The sequence below is a fragment of the Protopterus annectens genome, chromosome 3.part1 (assembly GCF_019279795.1).
Source record: "Protopterus annectens isolate FY-2018-M chromosome 3.part1, PAN1.0, whole genome shotgun sequence".
Taxonomy (NCBI): Eukaryota; Metazoa; Chordata; order Ceratodontiformes; family Protopteridae; genus Protopterus; species Protopterus annectens.
This window is the reverse complement of record NC_056732.1, coordinates 1,862,822,166-1,862,839,333: the sequence shown is the minus strand read 5'-3', so window position 1 is coordinate 1,862,839,333 and position 17,168 is coordinate 1,862,822,166. Positions and strand designations below refer to the sequence as shown.

The 17,168-nt window shown below is 43.3% G+C and overlaps 1 protein-coding gene across 1 annotated transcript in view; it reads right to left on the bottom strand.

Annotated features, from left to right (window-relative positions):
* LOC122797937 (zinc finger protein 271-like) overlaps nucleotides 1-16,481 on the bottom strand; it is a 113,972-nt gene extending 97,491 nt beyond the window's left edge. Inside the window, exon 1 of the mRNA XM_044066456.1 lies at nucleotides 16,244-16,481. Within this exon, the coding sequence (XP_043922391.1) occupies nucleotides 16,244-16,481 (238 nt within the window). The remainder of the gene's footprint in view (nucleotides 1-16,243) is intronic.
* Between the last annotated feature and the right edge of the window lie 687 nt (nucleotides 16,482-17,168).

Here is a 17,168-nt window from a genome sequence, read left to right as displayed (position 1 = left end):
TGTTCTGCAGTACTGCTCACCCCCAGCCTTCACTATTACACCATGTTCTGTAGTACTGCTCACCCCCAGCCTTCAGTACCACCATATGTCCTGCAGTACTACTCATTCCAGCCTTCAGCATCACACCATGATCTGCAGTACTGCTCACCCCAGCCTTTAGTACCACATCATGTTCCAAAAACAAACGAAACAGAGTCCAAACTGGCCGAAAACTTTTATTATAAAACGTAAGCACTTTCAGGTTATAAAACCCTTCAAACAAACTTCACATAACCATTACAGTCTTTAAATATTAAAACAATTTTAAAAGCAACCAATTACTTGACCCACCTTTTCTTTAAGGCTGGTTTTAAAGGTACAGAGCTATTTAACCCAGGTGGGTTATCAGCAGCCAATTGTATCAGCCATCTTAATCCTGCATACTCCATCATTAACAATATGCCCCCCCCCCTTTTTTGTTTCATGTTTGTAACATGCAGATCCATAAAAACAAAAGTATGATCTGGAAAGCTAGAAAAGTACAGTCGTGTACACTTACCATAAATGTAGATGTTCGAGTGCATTCAATGTTGCAGTCATTACATTTGGGTAATCCTGCTGGCAGGTTGCCCTCAGTCAGCCTGAATTCCAAAGTCTTGGGTCCTGCATCGGCTGCTGTCACCCCTTCCCTGACGTCAGGTCGTCAGGGATATAAAAGAAGCAGCCAATGCCATTTTCTTCAGTTTTTCTTGCCCCAGATGTCAGGTGCCCCCTAAAAGGGTAGCCAAAATTTATACATATATAAAAATACATGCACCAATATAAACTTTACCTTCATCTACAAGCAAATACACCACATAGGTTGTATAAATCAGAGAAGGAAAGATAAGTTCCAGCACAAAAAAGGGGGATGGCGAGTGGGTAACCTGGACTGCAACAGTAAATACACTTGAACATCTACATTTATAAGTATACACAACTGTACTATGTTCTTCGTGTTCCACTGTTGCAGTCATTACATTTGGGTAGAGTCCCAAAGCTATGGTTGAGAGGCTGGAGCTAAACAGCATTAGGAGCAGCTATGAGGCCCTGCAGAACTGCAGTGGCAAAGCCTGCCCTGGATTTAGAGTAGAGTGGCAGATGATAGTGCTTTGTAAAGGTGTGTACTGAACTCCAAGTAGCAGCCTCTAAAATGTCTTTGGCTGGTACTCCCCTGAGAAAGGCTGCTGAAGTGGCAGCAGCTCTGGTTGAATGTGGCCTAATGCCCTTTGACACTGGCTTGCCATGGTGTAAATAGCAGAAACAAATGCAGTGGCCTATCCACTTTAAAATATTCTGCTTGGAGATGGCCTTTCCTTGTGATCCTGCAGCATATGCCACTAGTAACTGCTCTGTCTTCCTGAAAACTTTGGTTCTGTCCAAGTAGAATCCAAGTTGTCTGTGTACGTCCAAAGAATGCAGAATTCTCTCCCCCTTGTTCTGTGGATTTGGATAAAAAGTTGGCAGATGAATAGTTTGGTTAAGAGCCACACAACACCACCTTAGGCATAAATGTTGGGTTTGTCCTCAGAGACACCCTGTCTGGATAAAAGATTCCACAGCCATGAGTGCATGTAGCTCCGAAACTAGTCTTGCAGAAGTTATTGCTAGGAGCAGAGCTGTTTTCCAAGATAAAAACTTTATATCAGCAGTAGCAGCTGGCTCAAAAGGAGGCAGGGTGAGTTTTTCCAAGACATAGTTGAGGTCCCATGCAGGTATTGGTGATCTCCTTGGAGGCCTTAAATTTTTGGCTCCTCTGAGGTACTGCTTTAATAAAGGATGAGAAAAGACTGGTGGCTCTGTATTGTAATGAGCCGAAATGGCTAAGGCATGAATTTTAACTGATGAAAAAGATAGGCCTTTGTCCAGCATCTCAGTTAATTATTGCAATCTGAGGAATATTTGGTACAGCTGTATCAGTTCCTTGTGCCTGGTTCCAAGCACAAAATCTCTTCCATTTTCGTGCCTGGTTCCAAGCACAAAATCTCTTCCATTTTCCAGCATAAGATTTTCTACTACTAGGCCTTCTGACTTCTAAAATGACATCCATCACAGCTTTACTGAGAGGTGTGTTTTCTATGTCTACATTATCCACCATGCTGCCAGGTTTAAAGTACTGAGTTGGCTGTGCAGGATCCGATTGTTTTGCTGGGACAGTAGATGAGGTATTTGAGGTAAGGCCCAAGCTGGACATTGAGACAAGTTCCTTAGGATTGGATACCAGTACTGGCGGGGCCAGTCTGGGGCAATCAGTATCATCTTTGGATTCTCCTGTCTGACCTTTAGAAGTACCTTAGGGAGGAGAGGCAGTGGAGGAAAGGCATATACTGACAGTATTTTCCAGCTGAAAGACAGGGCATCCACTATCCATGCTTGTCTGTGATAAGTCCTTGTGCAGAATCTTTTTAGTTGGTAGTTGTGAGGGCAGGCAAATAGATCTATGTCCGGGCATCCCTATTCCCTTGTTATCATGTTGAAGACTTGTGGATCCAGCTGCCACTCGTGGGGATCCATGAGGCTTCTGCTTAGTTCGTCTGCCAGAGTGTTTTCCTTTCCTTGCAGGAATTGTGCCTGCAGATGTACTTGGTAAGTCAATGCTGTACCCAACAAAGTCATGGCTAGTCTGCAAAGAGGGTAAGAATGTGTGCCCCCCTGCTTGTTTATATACCACATGACCGTGGTGTTGTCTGTCTCTATCAGTAGTTGTCCTGGATGAAGTAGGCCCTTGAAGGCTGTCAAGGGCATTTTGAACAGCTAGCATACCTTTTAGATTGATATGTAGATGCATTTGGTTTGAGGACCATGTGCCCTGAATGCATCTTCCTGCCATGTGGGCCCCCCAGGCATAATCTGATGCATCCGTTGTTAGTGTCTGCCTAGCTGGAGGTAATGTGAATGGCTGTTCCTGGTTCTGGTGATAAGCCTTCGCCCACCATCGAAAATCCTGTTCCAGGCAGGGAATGAGAGTAATCATTGTTTCCAGGCTGTGGCAATGTTGAGTCCAAACACTTTTTAGGTACCATTGAAGTTTCCTCATATGCAGTCTTGCATATGGAATTAGTAGGATGCAGGATGCCATGAAGCCCAAAGCCTGCAGAATTTGTCTTGCAGATAACTGGGCCTTTGTTGCCAACATTTTGAAATAGGTAGTCAGTTGCCATCTGGGCAGTTGTATTTAAGCTTGCACACTGGAATATTATCTCTTGAGATGGTACTAGTTTTGATTTCTTTTTGTTGACTGTGTACCCTAGGCATGTTAGAAGTCTTTTCAAACACCAGATGCTGTAGAAGAATGTCCTTGTTCTCTGCTTGAATTAGACAGTCGTCCAAGTAAGGATATATTTGTATTCCTCTTTGTCTGCAGAATGCAATTACTGGTGCCAGGCACTTTGTAAAGACCCTGGGCGCAGTAGATAAGCCAAAGGGCAGTGCAGAGAATTGGTAAAGCATTGAGCCAGCCTTGAATCTGAGGCATCTTCTGCATGACTGTCTGATTGGGACATGCAGGTATGCCTCTTTTAGGTCTAAAGTCACAAGCCAAGCATTCTTGCCCAGCATGGGCAGAAGCTGCTGCAAGGTCAACATTCTGAATTTTGGTACATCCAGGAATTTGTTTAGAATAGATAGGTCCAGTATTGGTCTCCAAGCCTTGTACTTTCTGGGTACCAAGAACAGTCTTGAGTAAAATCCTTGACCCTGCTCTTGCTCTGGTACTTGTTGAATGGCCCCCATATCCATGAGGGATGAGACTTGTTTTTGTGCCTCTGCCCATTGATTTTTTGGCAGATCTGGCCAGCCGTTTGCCTTTGGCAGGGTATGGAAATGGAACTTGTAGCCTTGTGACACGATATTTAGAACCCACTTGTCCTGGGTTATAATGTGCCAATTTTGAGAAAAAAGTGCTAATTTTCCCCCTAAGGGTGCTGCCAGGAAATAAGTGCTTGGTGCAGGCAGGGGGAAGTCATTGGGACTGTTTCCTGTAAGGTTGTGATTTGTCTTCTCCAACTTTGGAGGTAGAAGCACCCCATTGCTTTGACCTGTATGAACCTTGCACCTGGGATCTGCCTCTAGGGTGTCTGGATCTGCCCCTTTGAGGTCTGTCTGACACAGGAAAGGACCAATTCTTTGTAGGCCAGTGTCTACTAAACCTAGGTGGCTGTACTTGTAAAAACTCTTTGACAATTTACATAGATTTAGCTTTGTCCTCCATTGTCTTAAACACCTCTTCTGCCTTAACACCAAATAAAGTATCATGCTGTAAAGGTGCATCTAATAATTTAACTTTGACATGATCAGGCAGATTTTGTTCCTTTAACCAAGCATGCCTTCTAATTACAGAACCCATAACTGCAGCCCTGCAGGAGGCCTCCAAAGAATCAAAACCATATTGCAAATTATGCTTTCCAACTTGTTCAGCTGCATGCAATAAATCCTGCATTTCCTTGTTTTCTGCACATTCAGAGTTTAACAACATTTTCTGTTTAAGCAATGCCATGAAATGTTGCTGATATTTGAGCATATGAAACTGACAGTTTAAGGCCCTTGTAGCCAAGGTAGCAGATATGTAAACCTTTTTTCCCCATCTATCCAGTGCCCTAGAATCTCTGTCAGAGGGGGTAGGGTTTTTTGCAGTGGAAGCCTTCACTCCTTTGGGACCCTGTGAAATAGTTTCTGGGTCTGCAGCAGGGTTTTTAAAAAGGAATTTATGAGAGTCAGGAACCCTGTAATATCTGTCAGGCTTAACAGTAGCTGGAGGTAAGGAGACAGGGGTCAGACTAGACTCTGAAAACACATAATCTACAATGTCCAACACAGGTGGAATGGCTAGAGGCCTGTGTTGAGGTAGTAAAAGAAAATCCTGAGCCTCTTTTTAGATTCTGAAAAATCTTGGCTCTCCCAGTGGAAATGCTCCCTCATGGTATGCAAGGTTTCCCCAAATGAATAGTCCTCTGGAGGAGAAGCTGAGGGTATGGATTCTTCAGCATCAGAATCCTCATGGGGGGGGAGAATATTCATGATCAGAAGAGAAATCAGAAGAAACAGAAACCTGATCTGAAGATTCAGTCAATCTCTTGCCTAGGCGTCTTAGGAGGGGGATGGGAACCCCTGATCAAGGTAATCAAGTCTTAGGCCATTTTGAGCATCTGTTTTTTGGGCATAGAGGCCTGACCACGTGGCTCTTGACTTTGTTTCTTTGCTTTAGAAGGTGCTTTAGTCTTTACCTTTGAAGCTGAAGTCAATTTACTGTAAAGATGTTTAGGTCTGAATACACCCTCAGAAGCCGGTGCCTGCTCAGCAGCTAGGGAATAGTGTCCGAGGCTCCAATACCTTGAGTTTCCAGTGGCATAGCTGACTCCATGTGGGAGTCGGTAGTGGCCTGCGACTCTACAGTAGCGGGCGCCAGGGGCTGCAAAAGCGCCTCACTGAGAATTGGTGAACCGGCGACTGGCTTAGGAGAAGCTTCATCGTCTGTTTTGGGCCTCGGTTGTTTATCTCTCTCCTTTTCTTTGCATTTTTTATGAACTCCGGTAGTCGGATGGCTATCCGACATTTCTGGATAATTAAACCGGCGTCCAAAATAGTTTAAAGCAAAATCATACCGATGCTTAATAGTGCATTGGTTAAATCTAGCACAAAACAGACAACCAGAAACGTTGTGATCAGGGCCTAGGCAAGGAATACAGTAAGAATGAAAATCCTTATGAGGTATTTGCTTTCCACAAGAAATACAATTATTAACTTTTTCTGACATCGGTCTGGAGCAAGAAAAAAGTTTCCCCAATGGGGTATTTAGCTTTATTGAAGACTTCAGTTCTGAAACTCCAACACGAAAATCTCAGGAGTCAGCCAATCGGCACTTGCGAACTGCTTCTGTTTCGGGCACCGAGCGGCAAGAACGACTGAAGAAAATGGCATCGGCTGCTTCTTTTATACTCCTGACGACCTGACGTCAGGGAAGAGGCAACAGCAACCGATGCAGGACCCAAGACTTTGGAATTCAGGCTGGCTGAGGGCAACCTGCCAGCAGATTACCCAAATGTACCAACACCTTTGCCCAACGGTTCTTGGAATTCATAAATTCCAATGCCCTGGATCAACTAATCCATAGTCCCACCAGAGGCTCCAATATCCTAGACCTGGTCATTACCAACATGGGAAATCAATGCTCCTCACCTATAGTCACCCCCTCATTAGTCAGGTCTGACCATAAGCTAATCACCCTTAACATCCACATCCCACCTCCACCCCCCCCCCCCTCCAGAGTAAGGAAACCTCCATAAAAAACTTCTCCAAAGCCAACTTCATGCTACTCAAGTCAGAAGTGACAAACTTCATGACACCCATGCAGATGGAAACTAAAAGTTCAACTGCTGAATCCTACACTAAGGCACTGTATGAGCACATCCACTCATGCATGAATTGTGCCATCCCAAATAGAACCAAGATGCTCTCATCCACTCATGCATGAATCGTGCCATCCCAAATAGAACCAAGATGCTCTCATCCAAAAAAAGGAAGCCTATCTGGTGGTCCCCTGCCATAAACAAACTTTACAACAAAAGGAAGAAACTGTTGCAAAAAAGAGGAAAATCCCAGGATGCAAAAAACTCCCTTACCAGCCTCAGTAAGAAACTGAGATCCCTCATAAAATCCTCCAAAGCTAGTTACAAAAATACAATTGCCAAAGATTCCAAAGACAACCACAAGGCATTCTATAACTATGTCAAGAATCTAAATGGCAATGCTCAGATCTGCTCTGAGCTAAAACAAAATGGCATTAAATATACTGATCCCAAGGATATTGCCAATATCCTGGCAGATCGATTCAGTGCCAACTTCACCCCCCTCTCACTCCCTAAATGGCCCATCTCAATACCGGAAGATTGCCAAATTCCGGTAATAACGGCCACACAGGTAAAAATGCACTCCAAAGCTAAGAATACAGCATCCATGGGACCAGATGACATCCCGGGCTATGTACTACATGAACTACAATATGAACTGGCACCTCACCTAAGAGTCATGTTTAATCATGGCATCACCTCAGGTTTCGTGCCCACTGAGTGGCGCAGAGCTACAGTTATCCCACTCCACAAGGGGGGATCCACCTTGGATCCCGGAAACTACCGTCCCATCAGTCTGACCAGCCTTATCTGCAAGGCCATGGAGCGTACTATCATGGAACTTATAAACAAAGACATTGGCAACCTTCAAACACTGGACCCCACCCAGTTTGGGTTCGTGAAGGGCCGATCTTGCCTCCTGAACCTGATTGCCTTCTTCGAATCAGTCTCCGGAGCCATGGACAAGGGTAAGGTGGTCCACACAGCCTATCTAGACCTTGCCAAGGCCTTTGACACCATCCCCCACTCTGGAATCATAGATAAACTTACTAAGCTGGGCATTAATCCCTACGTCACCCAATGGGCTGCTAACTGGCTTACTGATAGAACCCACACTGTAAAAGTAGCCAACTCCAAATCCAGCTCCAGACAAGTGACAAGTGGAGTACCTCAGGGTTCAGTCCTGGGACCGCTCTTGTTTGGCATCTACTTCTCTGAAGTACAGGCCAACACTAAGGGAGTCTGGCTAACAAAGTTCGCAGATGACTGCAAACTGGGAGCCATTATTGAATCCCCAAATGATGTGGATACTCTACAAAAGAGCCTTACAGAAACAGATGCTTGGTGCCAGAGCCATGGGCTCAAGCTCAATGCCAAGAAATGTATAGTTATTCCCTTTGGGAAAAAATGTGCATCTGTGAATTACCATATAGGTGGCAGTACACTAAACACCGAAAGTGTGCTAAGAGACTTAAGGACACAGGTGGACAGTGGTCTCACCTTCGATAACCACATCACCACAACAGTCAGGAAATCCTTCTATGTGGCACACCTCATCACTAAGGGCTTTTCATCCAGAAAAAAGGAGGTCATTGTCCCACTGTACTCATCCCTCATTAGACCCATTATAGAATACAACACCCCGTTTGGTATGTACCTCTCAAGACATCTGCAACAACTGGAAAGGCCGCAGAAATACCTCACTAAAAGAATCACAGGCCTAAAGCAGATGCCCTACGCAGACCGCCTTAAAAAACTCCAGCCTGTCGCATATCGTCTACTCAGAGGCGATCTCTGCTTAACATACAAGGCCATGTCAAACCCACAGCTGTTGGACATGCTACACTTAAAGAAATCCCAATCCCTCAGAGCCACACGCTCCAGGGATCTAAACCTTGTCATCACAATAAACAAAACATGCTGGAGGGATAGGTTTCTGACACAGAGACTCCCCAGACTCTGGAATAGATTGCCCATACATGTCAAGCAGAGTGCCTCTTTGGCCCTCTTCAAAAGGAACCTTGACGATTGGATGAGAGAAAGGAAATTCACCCTGGGGATCATGTCAGTCGCCCTGCTAGACAGGGGTCCAGGGAAGTAAATAGTGTGGGAAGAAATAGTGTGGGAAGAAATAGCCAGGGAATTGTTATGGCTAGGCTTGTATAGGCCCTAGGGCTGTATGGCTATATGAACCTATAATGACTGCAACAGTGAAACACAAAGAACATCATGCTGATACAATGCATCATGTTTGTCCTTCTGTCTGACAGATGACAAGTGGTGCAATATTCTTGTTTTTAACTTAGTTTTTCCAACATAAAAACTCGGACATAATTTACAGCATGCCAAGTAAACCACATTCTCTGTATGGCAATCTGCATAAAACTCAAATGTATATTTTTTTGTTGGTAACAGGATAAATAAAATAATTTAAACCATTAACATTTCAACATGCTTTGCAATGCCTACAGGGAAAAGCCCCTGTTCTCATATGACACGGTTAGCCTTCTTATTTTTTAACCCAGGTTTTATGCATAACATATCTTTTATATTACTATTTCGCTTGAAGGTGAATCTAGGTTTCTCATCTAAAATATCCTTCAAGAGATTGTCACTTCTTAGTATGCTCCAACTTTGCTTAATAATATCACAAATCCCATATACATTATTACTATAACGTAGCATTACCTTGTTTTTTTTTATCTTATTTATTGGATGATTTCATCTCGTCTCCCTGCTGTTCTTTATTATTAGAAAACCATGGTCTAGCCCTGGCTTCCCTGTTAGATATTATGCTGTCCTTGTTTATTTCTAAGTTTTCCTTTGGGTACCCATTTACCTTAAAATGTTCATTTAACATCAATTTCTTTGTGAAACTCATTGTCTGTGCACAGCCGAGAAAAGTACAATTGTGTACACTCACCATAAATGTAGATGTTCGAGTGTATTCACTGTTGCAGTCATTACATTTAGGTTATCTGCTTGCAGTAGCCCTCAGTCGGCCTGATTAACAAAGTCTTTGGTCCTGCATCAGTTGCTGTCCCTTCTTCCATGACGTCAGGTCATCAGGGGTCTAAAACATGCAGCTGACACCATTACATCAGTTTTTCTTACCCCAGATGTTAGGTGCCCCCCAATGAGAATCAATTAAATCTATAAATACAAGGATATACCTCCAACAAAAAAGCAAATACACCAAAAGGCTTTTGAGCATAGTAAGGGAGAGTAGAGGTACAGCCAAAAGAAGAAAGGGGGCTGTAGGGAGGGTAATCAGGACTGCAACAGTGAATACACTCGAACATCTGCATTTATGGTAAGTGTACACGACTGTACTATGTTCTTCGTGTTTCACTGTTGCAGTCATTACATTTGGGTAGATTCCCAAAGCTAAGGTTGGGAGGAGGAATTTAAATAAAATTAGGACCAGCTAGAAGGCCCTGCAAGACTGCAGTGGCAAAGCCAGCTCTGGATTTAGAGAAAATTGGCAAATGATAATGCTTGGTGAAAGTATGTACAGAACTTCAGGTGGCAGCTTATAGGATGTCCCTTGTAGGGACGCCCCTGAGAAAGGCTGTAGAGGTAGATGCAGCCCTGGTTGAATGAGGTCTGATGCCCTGTGGAATAGGTTTTCCATGGTGCTTATAGCAGAAATGAATGCAGTGGCCTATCAATTTTGAAATGGTTTGCTTTGAAATAGCTTTCCCCTCTGTCCCTGCAGCAAATGCCACCAGCAGTTGTTCAGATTTCCTTTGAGGTTTAGTCCTGTCCAAGTAGAATCTAAGATGTCTGTGCACATTTAAAGAGTGCAGTATCCATTCCCCTTTGTTCTGAGGGTTAGGAAAGAAGGTGGGCAAACAAATGGACTGATTAAGAGCCGCACTGGATACCACCTTGGGTATGAAGGAGGGATTGGTTCTGAGGGGCACCCTGTCTGTATGAAAGATGATGAAAGGCTCCACTGCCATAAGGGCCTGTAATTCAGATACCCTTCTTGCTGAAGTGACTGCTAAAACGAAAGCTGTTTTCCAAGAAAGGAGTTTTAAATCTGCAGTAGCAGCTGGCTCGAAAGGAGGAAGAGTGAGTTTCTCCAAGACAAAGTTAAGGTCCCAAGCTGGAGTTGGAGTTCTCCTGGGTGGCCTTAAATTTTTGGCCCCTCTGAGGAACTGCTTGAGCAGTGGGTGAGAGAAGAGGGGAGGATCTGTGGTATAATGAGCTGAAATGGCTGAGGCATGAATTTTGATGGAGGAAAAGGACAAGCCCTTATGAAGCATCTCAGTCAAAGTATTGTAGAATCTGAGGTAAATTGGGCACTGCTGCGCTCATCCCTTGAGATTGGTTCCAAGCACAAAATGTTTTCCATTTTGCAGCATAAGATTTTCTTGTGCTAGGCCTCCTTACCTCTAAAATGATATCCATCACTGATTTACTGAGGGGTGGTAAAGGAGAGATTAGGTAATTAGCCAGGCTGCTAGGTTCAGGGTTTGCAGCTGAGGGTGCAGAATCTGGATCTCCTGCTGAGACAACAGGGAAGGAGTCTGAGGCAGGTGCCATGGGGCCAGCGTGACACACTACATATGAGGGGGTACACCAGTGTTGGTGTGGCCAGTCTGGTGCAATTAAAATCATCCTTGGCTTGTCCTGTTTGATCTTCAGTAGTACATTGGAGAGCAGAGGCAGAGGAGGAAAGGCATAAACTGATAGCTTGTGGGGAATCCTTGTGCAAAATTTGTCCAATTGATGGTTCTGGGGAGAAGCAAACAGGTCTATATCTGGGCTCCCCCATTTTCTTGCCAATATGTTGAAAATCCTTGGTTCCAGTTTCCACTCGTGTGCATCCATGAGGTTTCTGCTTAGTCCGTCTGCCAGTGTATTTAGTTTTCCTGGCAGGACTTGAGCTTGTAGATTCACTTGGTAGCTCAAGGCTGTGTTCCACAATGCCATGGTTAGCCTGCAGAGGGGGTAAGAATGTATACCCCCCTGCTTGTTTATGTAACACATGACAGTGGTGTTGTTTACCTTTACCATTAGTTGTCCTGGAAGAATGTGGTCCTTGAAGGCTGTCAGAGCATTCTGTACAGCTAACATTTATTTTTGATTTATGTGCAGGTGCATTTGACTTGGGTTCCATTTGCCCTGAATGCACTTCCCTTCCAGGTGAGCCCTCCATGCATAGTTTGATGCATCTGTTGTTAATGTTTGGACGGCAGGGGGTAGTGTGAATGGTAGTTCCCTGTTTTGTTGGCAGGCCTCTGCCCACCAAAGGAACTCTAGGCGTAGGCAAGGTATGATAGGAATCATTGCTTCTAGAGCCTGAGAATGTTGACATCATAGGCTTTTGAAATACCATTTTAGATTCCTCATATGCAGTCTTGCATATGGAATTAGAAGAATGCAGGAGGCCATGAACCCCAAGGCTTGCAGTATTTGCCTTGCAAATAACTGGGTTTTTGTGGCCACTTGTTTGAAGTAGTTTGTCAAATGAATCCGTTTCTCTGGCATTAGGAAAGACATCTGGGAAGTTGTATTCAAGCTTGTTCCAGGAATATAATTTGTTGACAGGGTACCAGGTGTGATTTTTTTAAGTTTATGGTGTACCCCAGACAAGTCAGCACCCTTTGAACAAAGGCCAGATGATTCAAAAGTATGTCCTGGCTTTCTGCCTGAATTAGACAATCGTCCAGGTATGGGTATATCTGAATATTTCTTTGCCTGCAAAATGCAATGACTGGAGCTAGGCACTTTGTGAATACCCTGGGCACAGTAGATAAGCCAAAAGGCAGTGCAGAGAACTGACAGTGCGTGCAGCCTGCTTTGAAGCGTAGCTATCTTCTGCAAGACTCCCTGATAGGAATGTGCAGGTATGCTTCTTTTAAGTCTAGTGTTGCCAACCATGCATCTTTGCCTAGCATAGGAAGTAGCTGGTGAAGAGCCAGCATCTTGACCTTTGGAATCACCAAATAAGTGTTTAGAGTAGTAAGGTCCAGAATAGGATGCCATGTATTGTCTTTTCTGGGTACCAGGAAAAGTCTTGAATAGAAACCTTGTCCCTTTTCCTCTTCTGGTAACAACCAAATAGCCCCCATGCTTAAGAGAGAGAGAGTACTTGATTTTGGGCCTCTGCCCACTGATTTGGGGGTAGACCTGGCCACCTGCTTTGTGTTGGTAATGTGTGGAAGTGAAATCTGTATCCTTGGGACACTATATTTAAAACCCATTTGTCCTGGGTAACGAGTTCCTAGTTTTTGGCCTGCAGACCAATCTTTCTGCCTAAAGGAGCATTCAGTTGGGAAGTGCCTGGAAGTTTTAAAAGCAAGTCATTGAGACAGTTTTCCATCGGGGGGAAGTCTTACTACTCCCCGATTTGGATGTGGAAACCCCCCCACTGCTTAGTCCTGTGTGTCCCCTGGGACTGAAACCTGGGGCTTTTGCTGTGTTTGGATTTGGCTTGAGAAGACCTGGAAGGAGCTGGAAAGGACCAATTCTTAGAGGGCCAATGCCTACTAAATCTAGGAGGCTGAACTTGTAAGAAATCTTTAACAGTTTGCACAGATTTAGCTTTATCTTCCATCTTTTTAAGAACTTCCTCAGCTTTGTTGCCAAACAGGCGGTCCTGATTTAAGGGAGAATCCAACAGTTTAGCTTTAACATGATCAGGCAAAGATTGCTCCTTAAGCCAAGCATGCCTTCTGAGCACAGACCAGTAACTGCAGCCATGAAAGAGGCCTCTAATGAATCAAATCCACATTGCAAAGTATGTTTTCCAACCTGTTCAGCAGAATGCATTAAATCCTGTAATTGTTTATTTTTAGCACAGTCAGGAATCAACATAATTTTCTGTTTAAGCAATCCAATAACATGTTGTTGATACTTTAACATATGAAATCGGCAGTTTAAAGCTCTAATGGCCAAGGTTGCAGAAGTGTAAACCTTCTTACCCCATCTATCCAGCACCCTGAAGTCTCTATCAGGAGTAGGATTTTTAGCAGTAGAAGCCTTAATGCCCTTGGGTCACTGTGAGAGAGTCTCTGGATCCGCAATAGGATTTTTAAAAAGGAATTTGTGTGAATCAGGAACCCTGTAATATCGGTCAGGTTTTCTGGGAGCAGGAGGCAAGGAATCAGGGGCCAAACTAGATTCTGAAAAGGCATCATCCACAATGTCTAGTATAGGAGGTATAGCTAAAGTCCTATGCTGAGGCAGGAGTAAGAAATCCCTTAGCCTCTTTTTCGAATCAGAAAAATCCTGGATTTCCCAGTGGAAATGTTCCCTTAGAGTATGTAAGGTTTCACCAAAAGAAAAATCCTCTGGAGGGGAAGCAGAGGGAATAGAGTCCTCTGCATCAGAATCCTCATAAGTAGATAAGGGCAAATCCAGATCATCAGAAGAATCAGAGAACTCAGAATCCTAGTCAGAAGATTCATAAACAACTCCAGTCCTAGGTCTCTTAGAAGGGGGAGGTTGGCTTCCCCTGATTAGAGTTATAAGATCTTCAGCCATTCTTATCATTTGTTTTTTTAGGCATAGAGGCCTGAGCATGCGGCCTGGGCGTCAATTTCTTAGGCATGATTCGAGATTTAGGCCTAAATGAAGAAGGAGGTGTCAGTTTAATATGCAAGTCCATAGGCCTGAATACACCCTCAGAAGCCGGTCCCTTCACAGTGGCTCCGGACCCATCCAAGGTAGAAACATCTGCAAAGCATCTCGCAGCATACCGGACTCCGAATGGGTCTCAGTAGAGGCCTGCGAATCAGAAGTAGCGGGTATTAGGGGCTGCAAAAGCACCTCACTGAGTACCGGTGAACTGGCGACTGGCTTAGGAGAAGCGACGTTGGCAGCTTTGGACATAGGCGGCCTGTCTCTGTCTTTATCTTTGCGTTTTTTCAGAATCCCGGTAGTCGGATGGCTAACTGACATTTCTGGATAATTAAACTGAGATCCGAAGCATTTAGAGGTGAAAATATACAGACGATGGATAGTGTGCTGATTAAATAAGGCATAAAACTGACAGCAAGGTACGTAGTGGTCAGGGCCTAGACAAGGAATACAGTACGAATGAAAATCTTTGTGAGGTATTTGCTTTCTACAAGTAATGCAATTATTAACTTTTACTGACATCGATAAGGAGCAAGAAAAAGTTTCCCCAACGGGGTACTTAGCTTTAGTTAAAGACTTCGGTTCTGAAAGTCGAAAACAAAAATTTCAGCAACAGCGAAGCACGAAGAACACCTCTGCATCGTTGCGTTTCCATAATGTTATGAAAAGTATGCCTGGGATGTAGCGACATGCATTCAAGTAATGATTTCTCCAACATTGTTTCCTATGCAGGGTGGTATCTATCTTACCAGTTACATTTTTATTTAATGTGACATTCTAAGAAGACAATAGTATCATTGCTGTAATCTACTGAAAACCTGATAAAATCTGTGGTTTTCTCCAGGTAATCAACAAAGTTCAGCTGTTCCTCACTGCCCTGTGTCCACAACAGAAAATATCATCAACAAATCTGGCATAAAAAATTATTGAAGTCTTCCATGGATGTTCACATTTAAAAATAATTTTATCTTCCCAGAAGGCTAGCAGTAGATTAGCATAAGAGTTGGCACAGGGTGTGCCCATGGCAACAGCCTGTACTTGCCTGTAATATGTTCCATTACAAAGAAAAATGTTATTTTCTAACACCAGTGCTAATGCTTCTAGGATTAAAATGTTGTTCTCATCATATATGTTAACTGTATGCAGTACCTCTTTCACTGCCTTTAACCCAAATTCATTTGTGATGACCGTAAACAGACTATAAACGTCCATGGTTACCATCAACACACTCTTCAAATCTGAAATTTGGCAAGCATCCTACAATTTTGATAAGAACTGTGTAGTGTCTTTCAAAATCCTAGGAAAATGAGCAAGCAGATTTTTCAGCTTTGCTTCTACCCACATAGACAGATATTCAGTAACCCACCCCCTCCCTGAAATAAGAGGTCTCTTCGGTGGGGGTAAAGTATTTTTATGCATATTTGGTAGTGCTTTAAAAACAGGAATTACTGGATGTTCAATGCTTAAAAATGCAAACAAGTCATCATCTAACATTCATAGGTTGGTACTAGGCCTAGGGCCTATACAAGCCTAGCCATAACAATTCCCTGGCTATTTCTTCCCACATTATTTACTTTCCTGGACCCCTGTCTAGCAGGGCGACTGATGTGATCCCTGGGGTGAATTTCCTTTCTCCCATCCAGTCGTCAAGGTTCCTCTTGAAGAGGTCCAAAGCCCTTAACTTCTTACCAACATTACATATATATTGCTTAACCATCAAAGGTGAGATATTTCTATAAGTACTGATATCACTAGTTAGGGCATCCAAAGATTGTATATAAGCTGTGGTAACCATAACTGCAACAGCCCCACCCTTATCAGCTGGTTTAATAACCAGTCTATCATCATTCATTAAATCTAGCAGTGCTTGCCTTTCCAAATAAGTTAAATTATTAAACCTGCATGTTGCATTGTCAAGATAAAGTCTTAATTCGTCCTCAAGTTTTTAAAAAAGTATGAACTGTGGAGTGCATAACTGGTACAAAAGTACTCGGATGTTTCATAACATTAGTATAATGGCTACTTCCCTTAAACATGTTATTCAGAATAACATTCCGGCCAAACATGTGCAAATCCAGTACAACTTCACTTAATACTGATGCCCTAATGCATACAAATGATAATCCTTTACCTAAAACATTGATTTGTTCTTTAGTCAATTGAACATTAGATATATTAAATACATTACAGTCATTAAAACCAGTCAGTTTATGACTCTCCGCCATTTCACATCCCTTTGCACAGAGCGACCTCGCTGTTTCACATCCCTTTGTACAGAGCAATCTCACCTGTTTTCTTTCTTACTGGTACTGGGAAAGTTGGAAAAGTCATAGAACTGCCCCTTGCTGCAAAAAAAGAAGATGATGAAGAAGGAAGCAAGGTTTTCGGTCTTGCTCCCATGCTGGTGCTGGGCTGTTTGGTTCCCTGTATGATGTCATCAACCTGAGCCATAGTGGAGATGTTACTATTAGGATCCATGGCAACCATGGAGCCTTCTGTTAACTGTGGTTGTAGCCACAGAGGCATTGTTCACATTTTGTTGGACATTAACATTCTGAAAAACATCACTGGGCTCAGTAGACACATTGTTTGCATGAAAATTACTTACTACTGCTGGATAAGATTCAGTTCTAGCCTGCTCACGAGGCCATGTAAAAATACAGCCTGTCATGAAGTCCCAATAGTCCCTTTGCGGCTTTTACATCTTTGTTTCCTGCAATTTATTTTCAAACAAGGCTATATTATTCAATACATGGGTAATTTGCACAGATGTTGGTCTGTGTTATAATGCATTTGTAGATTACTCTGTAGATCTTTTACCTCACTACGAAGTTCCTCTTCAACAGGTGAAAAATATTCTATAAGCAAGTTCATATAACAAAAGCTGGTGCCTATGTTAATCTGCTGCCAGCGCACTAGCAAGTCAGGACATGCATCTCCTTGTGCTGGCAAACACAATACTCTCATCCCATAGGCACTATTTTATATTCCAAGCATGCCTCCATATGAACCCCCTGCCATTGCAGGCGTTTCAATGTTCTTGTGGTATTATCTAAACAAGTCAGACGCTAAAAGAAAGTCATTTAACAGCTCACCTGTAGATAGGCCATTCTCTCCTGTGCAGTTCTTCATCAAGTCCATCCCAAGTAAAGAATTTAAGCAGGTTGAAAATGCTTTTAAAATTTCTCACTTACTGAGCCCAGTGAATGTTTA